This window comes from Cicer arietinum, chromosome 4 (genome assembly GCF_000331145.2).
Source record: "Cicer arietinum cultivar CDC Frontier isolate Library 1 chromosome 4, Cicar.CDCFrontier_v2.0, whole genome shotgun sequence".
NCBI lineage: Eukaryota > Viridiplantae > Streptophyta > Magnoliopsida > Fabales > Fabaceae > Cicer > Cicer arietinum.
The window spans coordinates 1,943,766-1,951,772 of record NC_021163.2 but is presented as its reverse complement, the minus strand read 5'-3'; the positions used below and the strand labels follow the sequence as shown (position 1 = coordinate 1,951,772).

Here is an 8,007-nt window from a genome sequence, read left to right as displayed (position 1 = left end):
TGTTTTCTGGAGAAAAAAGATATATCTTCTTGTTTGTATTAAATTACAAGCAAGAATTAGAATGAGAGAATGTTTGTGTGAACTTGAATTTTCTTTATGTACTTTCTGGACCACTGAAAGTACATGTCGAATGTTTATGGTTGGGGTTTTTATAAAATATGTCAACATTATGGGACAAAAACTTTTTGTCAAGATTCTTGATTTTTTTCTTTTTTGCTCTATTATTTTAAGATTGTGAAAATTCATTGAATGAAGATTCAATCCTTTTTTTTTTTTGCTACGTTGTTTTATTTACAGGATAAAAAATCTTGCAATTTATTTGATTGGTTTAATGAGTTAATAACAGACCGAGTAAAAAAAGTTATTATGTCTCTATTGAAAAAGATTGATGAATTCAAAAAGAAAGACAATGTGACAAAGAAGTATGCCGATGAACTGAAGTTGAAGATGAAACTAATTAGAGGGTTTTCTGGCACTTTCATAACTATTGATCATTGTTCTTTTAGTTATTGTAATATTAAAGTAATTAAAAGGATTGAATAAGCGTATTTTATAATGATGTAATTTATGGTGTTTATGATTTAAATTGTAATGTCATTGTATAATCATGGTAATGTGTAATGTAAGTGCATATTATGATTCTTAATTAGGGTTTAAATTGTAATGTCATTGGGTAATCATGTCAAAGTGTAATGTAATTGCATAATATGGTGTTTACGGTTTATTATAATCTCATTGTAATATAATCAAATCAAATTTGAATGAATAAGGTTGTTATTGTGAAATCAGATGGTTATCCTTCTATCAAATTGGTATCATTGTAATGCAATTGTCTATTTTTGCATCTTAATAATTTAGTTTGATATTGTTCTATTAATGTAATTTGCTCAAACATATTTGCATTAATTTAATATCATTCAAGATATAACACACTTGTCTAATATTAATGCAATTTGCTCAAATAACCAAAACAAAATAAATATAACTTTATAGTTTCATATTATAGCATTTGCGTGTAATCTGCAACAATCTTTTTATCTTAATTAACCTTTTTCTTATCATGATAAAAAACGAGTCTAACTAAAGATATTCTTAAATTATTTCACCGTTTTATATTTTCACAATTAATAAAAAAAAATCACAATTAAGAAAATATAGCTCATTCGCCGTTACAAACAAGAAACTTCAAACAAATTTAGTGTAATAATGACCGATAAATACTCGAGTCTCAACTATTTGATCAAATGTCATATTTATATGGTCAATGCGTATAAAAAAAGCACACATATTAAGAGAGTTCAACTCCTTACATATATTTCAGTGAGAGCAATTGCCAATTGGGCATGCAAATAGGTTGAACTAATAGTAAAAATCAAGTCTAAAAATACCAACTCTAACATGAAACTACAAAAATTCAATAAATAATTTCAACTCCGCTCCGGCGTAAACATCTTGATAAAAAAAATCCATATTGATAAGGCTTTTTATTTACCAGTCACCCTCCTTCTCTCAACATCACTTCCCTCATTTTCACTATCCGATTCTACATGTTATGTAGCTAACAGATTCACAATCACTTGTACAAATTCACAATCACTCGGCAAGAGACATAAAGGGGCTATAGAAATTAACATGATGAAATTTGAATAAAGTTTAGTCTATAGTACAATCTTACATATGTTATTTAGAAACATGCATAGATTATTCTATTTTTTACGGTAAAAGAATTCATTCATTTAAATAAAATTCCAACAGAATTACAAACCGATTGAAATAAATGTGTTTGAATAATCTCGATCTACTTAATAGAAAAACACTTGAAATAGAGTTTAACAATATATGAGCATCAGTAAATAAAAAGTGACTAGAGCCAAATTGGTGCTATTAAACCAACATCTACCATTAATGATAACGAAGATAAGAGAATCCACGGTCTTTTTATCTATCCAGCTAAGGATCAAATTTTTATCTCAGTAATGTCAAAAGTGTACACATGATTTATTAAAGTAAAAATTAGAGAAAAAAAACAACAAACACATTAAAATAATTAGATTATATTTTTACAGGCTAAATTACATTTGTGGTCCCTTAACTTAATTTCTGGTAACGTTTTATTCCTTTATCTTTTTTTATTTCCGACTTGGTCCTTTATTTTAATTTTAAGTGACAATTTGATGTTTTATGTTTTAAAATTTCAACAATGTTATCCTTTTTTATACAAAAATTCAAAAAAAAATTCAAACAAAACTCATAAAATTAATTATATTCTTCAATATAATACAAGTTTTATCAAATTCGTAACGCAAATCTTCAAATAAACTCATATTTTCATACTTTATTTGATATTGTTATGAATAAAGGACTAAATCGGAAAAAAAAAATAAATGACTAAAACGTTAACTGAAATTAAGTTAAGGAACCACATGTGATATTTAGCCTATTTTTACATGTCAACTTTTATATAAACCTAGGTTATTCATTTTGATTTCACCTCTTTAATGAATTAAATTTTAGATATTTTTACTTGAACGACTAAATTTATAAGTTTAATGATTTTACCATTTATATGTTTTATTGAAAATTATCTATATTTAATGTAGTATATCTTTTTGTATTTCTCTTCTGGTTAGTGGTAATTGATTTCTCCTCACTAAATCTTTGTGGCTTAGTTCTTCGTGTTGTGTCCCCGTCACATATTTTGATATAGGCCTTCTTAATAGGAGTCTTTTCAAGACCGAGATTCGACGCCGGTGGAGAAAACAGAAGATGATTCAAAGAGGGCAGTGAGATTTGCCATAATTTTAACATTGCAACTATGGCAGTTCATTTTATCCAAAGAGGGCAGGGCAGCGACACTCGCAGCAACAAAAAACTTAATGTAAGTTTAATACTTCTGTTTGGAGGCTTCTGTGGAGGGAGTTGAGACCAAGTTTCGACCTTGGTGGAGAAAACAGAACATGATTCAAGGTAGATGGAAAGAAAGACTTCAATGATCTCCGGTGAAGAAGCCCAACATTCCTGAGTTGGTAAAGAGAGATCTCGAAGCCGAATCTGAGTTTCTCGGAGCCAGATCTGATTTTCTTAATCTGAGCTCCACCTCTGATGATGATGGACTCCTAGCATAAGAAACCGAGAACCAGGAATGTCTTTAGTGTGGGGGTCGTGGAAGGGTTGGTTGACGGAGTGGTGAGGAGTGGTAAGATATGACGGTGTTAGAATGGCGGCAGATTGGGTCCCTCGGCGAGGAGGCAGCAGGTAACCAAAAGCAACATAAAATGATTACTCATTACTCACTTAAACAACAGACATTCAACATTAAAACATTGGAATTAACAATATGCAAGGAAACAAAAATTATTGGCAGCAGCACACCATGTCAAATCAATATAACCAGTGAACTCAAGACAACCTTCACTGTGCCATAGCAAGTGTATAATTACATTTGCTTCACTTTACGGGCCTCTTTAGAGAAGTCTTTTGGGTGGTACATTCTCTCCTTCCTCTTTCCCGCATAAAACAGTGTTTTTGATTGAGTGTTCATTGTACAATTGGATAGGAACCGAATTGTTAAAATGAATCAAACCAAGATGTCTCTGATAAATAAATTAACAGTAAGTAAAATAAATCAATAGTTAAAATAAAACAACCTAAGCTCCACACTGCGGCAACATAACAGAACAAAATAAGGGATAAGAGAACAACCTAACAGAACAAAATGGTATTGGTACCCATTGACCTTTGTGAAGAATGGTGCATTGAGATCAAACTTAACAGAACAAATTAAGGCATAAAACTAATTCTAATCCCAAAATACAATAACATGAAATAGTATTGAACAAATAGTTTTTCAATGAAAACTAAAAAAGGACCCTGAAACTAAAAAAACAACAATAGTTGGTAATGAAAATTAATCATTATGAAAATTTATGCATAACAGGGCGCATCAGATTCATGGGTGTGATTTCCTCACCATAATCTTACTACTAATAGTTGGCAATGCAAAAGCAATTAAATTTGGTTCCAACAAGAACAAGCTGATAAGAACTAAGTGTTGTCAATTCCATGCTTTCTTGCAATTAATATAAATTCATATTCCAGAAAACAGAAATCTGGTCATTGGATTAATACAAGAAACTTCTACCTGACATATCCCTTATCCACCAGAAATCCACTCATGCATGCAAACCAAAACTAGCCATGTAAACCATCTAAACCAGCGCATACACCCAATTCTAAATCTTCTTTTTCATTTAACTACAAATATAGACTTAACCAGAAAATATACTAGGAAAAACCTTCTCACTGGGGTTTACTTAGGTACATAAAAGACTAAAACAAAGAACTGATAATTTAGAGCTTCAATTTTTGTTTTTGGACGTCTTCCATTCAACTGAACCATCGGACATGAAAAATAACAATATAAAGAGACCACGGATTAAACACAAGCACTGAAAAGAAAAAAGAAGCGTGTAGCAGGATCCATTTAATTGGACTTCATAAAAAACAGGAGAAGGGACTCCTCAAAATCAAATGCAATTCAATAACAATAAACAACCCCTTTTTCCCATACACTAAGCCCAAAATAGTTTATTACCAAATAAAAATTTCTGGGACAGGCACCAGTGCCAAAACTCAAAAAGATGCAAAATTCAATCACCCACATTAATCTTCGGGATCAAAAGAAGAAATCTAGAAATAAAGCCAAAATTCAATCAAAGTCGTGCTAGAGATAATAAAGAAAAATAAGACCAAAAATGTAAATGGATTAAAGAAACAAATCAACAGGCAAATTACTAGAATCAATGCAAGGAAGCAATCAGGAACTTGTTATAGAAACTTGTACTGTTCATAAAAAACAAAAGGAACAATCAAAAGAAAGAGGAACATGTGGGTGCATGAACGATTAGGGTTTGTGACTGTGGTTGAATGAAACGGGTACTCGTGTTTTAATTTTTGCACTAAATGGGCTGGTTCAGTTATTTTAGAGCTGGGTTGGACTTTTAGAATATAAAACAAAAACAATTTGGTTAGTAGTTTAGTTAAGAGTGTCCGGTTTTACAAATAACAAGATCGACAGCAGCGATCAAAAGAAGGGTGTTCTGTCCTGGTTTAACAAGTTTGATAGTGCGGAGTCTCCAGGTCAGGCCCCAATAAGCATATCATAACCACCACACTAGTAGAACACATGGGCAATAGCCTCAACGGCAGCCAAAAAGTAAGAAGGGAAACTAGTAATTGTGTGATCTCATTTCTCCCCCAAAAAGACAATGGCAGTAGTTAAACTAGTTTCTAACATCAAAATCAATCCATGTGCCTTGCAAGTTGCAATCAATGATAAATCTACCATAGCAATTTCACATAAAAAGATACAAACCATATTAACCGAGCTGTTTATACACTATTACTAGGGGTTAAGCAAAGCTATAGTTGGCTACTATTAGTTCACTTTGAAAATCGTAAACTGTCTGAATATCCAAATGCTAAGTTAATGAAGACAATAACTTCATTTATCTCTATTTTCTCAGTCTTAACATGTTGTCTACATAACATAGCCAGCAGAACAAAATCAACTACAAAAAAGGGACAGTACACAAGCTGACATACATGAATATCAGTCATCGGCACCATCTTTTGCACCAAAAGGATCATGAGTTGGCCCAACATCCTGTCCAATGTGGCGCTGCACCAGCCGCTGCAGATCAGCCATAACCTTATGCTCCCTTTTGGCCTTCTCTTCATAGTTAAACATAGCCAAAGCACGCTTGTCTTCGGCACTATAAACCTGGTTTTCTTTCCTTATACGAATTGCATTCATCCTCTGATGCCTGCTACCACTCATCACATAACCAAGCTCCTCAAACTTTGAAATCTCTTCTGCAGAAAGACCCACTTCTCCTCTACGAGGAATACGTTTCCCTTGTTGAACGTATTGCGCAATAGCATCTCCTTCACCAGGCCTAAGGGCACCACCATAGCTGATATGCCCTTCTGCTTTGGGCAGAGGCATTGGCCCAACCTGTGGTTCGTCATCCAAAGCAGGTTTCTTCTGTGATTCAAACAATTCCTTTAACTTTAGAGCCTCAGCATTAATCTCAGCCATCTTCACTTCATCAACAATTGCAGCTTTATTCTTAGTACCATCAGAATCAGAACCTGACTCATTCTCTTCCGAACTCTCACTTTCCGCTTCAGAACTTTTCTTTGTTCTTTTTCTGCTCCGTGTCGATCGAGACCTAGAAGAAGAAGAACGCTTCTTCTTTTTTGCACTATCATCAGATTCATCACTTTCACTTTCTTCACTCTCTTCTGAATCACTATACCTTCTTTTCTTCCTGCCCCTGTTCCTTTTCCTTCTACTACTCTTCCTTCTCCTTCTCCTTCTCCTCTTCCTATCTTCTTCTTCATCGGATTCGCTGTCGCTGTACTTCTTATTCTTTCTCCGTTTCCGATCTTCCTCTTCTTCCGATTCGCTATCGCTATCGCTATGCCTCCTACTCTTTATCCGCTTACGATCCTCTTTTTCTTCCGAATCACTGTCGCTAAGCGATTTCTTAGAAGAACTAGCGGAACTTTTTCTTCTCTTCTTCCTCAAACGTGCATCGTCCAATTCACTATCCTCAGATTCTTCAGATGCGGATTCAGATTTTGCTTTCAGTTTGACCTCCTTTTCTAATTTCACGGAAATTTCTTCAGCTTTGTTATAATCTTCGAGATCTTCGTTCTCGCGTCTCGGAGGACTCGGTGTAACGTTCCAGATACAGTGCTTAAGCGACTTCCTCATCTTTTGCCTCTTCAGCCTTCTGTATTCCTCGAAACTCAAACCCTTCAACTCCTCATCAGAATCAGACTCGGAACGACGCCAATCTCCACGGTCTCGATCAAGATATGAACCATTTCGGCGGCCGAATTTCTTTGGAAGAGTGTTGCCGTTTGGAGCTCCATTGTCGTGTCTAGGGCTTCTGTTTTCAGGCGATTTGGATCTTCGGCGGCGGCGATGGTCTCTGTGACGATCGTATGAGTCGTAGCTAGGGCTACGGCGTCGGCGATAGTCGGAGACATCGGAGTCAGGTGTGCGGCCATCGTTGTGTCGATGGCGTTGGTAAGGGATTTCGACCGTAGAGGATGGCCTTCCCATGGTGTAAACGTGAGGAGAGCAAGTTACAAAGGTCAAATTTAAGGTTGTGTTCGTAATACTATTCCAAATATATTTTTTGAAAAAAGGGACTTTTCATTTATATTTTTTTAAAAAAAATTCGACCAAAATGCCACAAAAAATAATACATAAATGTCATACTTTTGAGCTTCAGTTTCAAATCGCAAGCTCGAGATGCGATTATGTGGAATATTTTTTTTTTCATCCTTAATAGAAGGTCGCATCATGCGACCATCTATTATATATATATTTATTTTTTTGTTATTTTATTAATTTTGTTAATTATTATTTAATAAATTATAAATAATTAAAATATTTAAAAATTCAAAAAACTATTAATAAAATAAAATACATTAATAAATAATAATAACAATACTAATTTTAATAATATTCTAAATTTTAATAATATTCTAAATTTTAATAAAAATAATAATAATAATAATAAAGTAAATTATATTAATAAAATAGAATTAATTAAATTGAACCAATAAAACAAGTTAAATTAAAGAAAAAAATACATCAAATTGAAGAAAAAAATACATCAAATTTATATTTTATTATTATTATTATTATTATTATTATTATTATTTTCATTAATCTTTATTTATTAGATAAGAAAAATAGGAGGAAGTTGTTATAACAATGTGTCAAAAGAAAAGAAAGTTGTTATAATAGTTTGTCAAAACAAGTAGTAGGAAGTTGTTATAATAACGTGTCAAAATAAATAATGTGTTCTTCATATTTTGCCGATAAAATAACCATGTATTTTCTTAACAACTTCCTCTTGTTTAACTGCTTTTTTTATTTCTCCAATGTAATGTGTTTTATTTTATTAATAGTATTTTAATTTTTTA

At 32.8% G+C, this 8,007-nt stretch overlaps 1 protein-coding gene across 1 annotated transcript; it reads right to left on the bottom strand.

Annotated features, from left to right (window-relative positions):
• Positions 1-5,328: 5,328 nt before the first annotated feature.
• Positions 5,329-7,184, bottom strand: LOC101502954 (uncharacterized). Its single transcript, XM_012714355.3, has one exon. It carries the CDS (start codon positions 7,133-7,135, stop codon positions 5,612-5,614), a length of 1,524 nt encoding a protein of 507 aa, XP_012569809.1. The 5' UTR covers positions 7,136-7,184; the 3' UTR covers positions 5,329-5,611.
• Positions 7,185-8,007: the final 823 nt, after the last annotated feature.

What these genes read in the sequence shown, in the direction of transcription:
- LOC101502954 (XM_012714355.3), bottom strand. Translation starts at nt 7,135, where the DNA reads ATGGGAAGGCCATCCTCTACGGTCGAAATCCCTTACCAACGCCATCGA.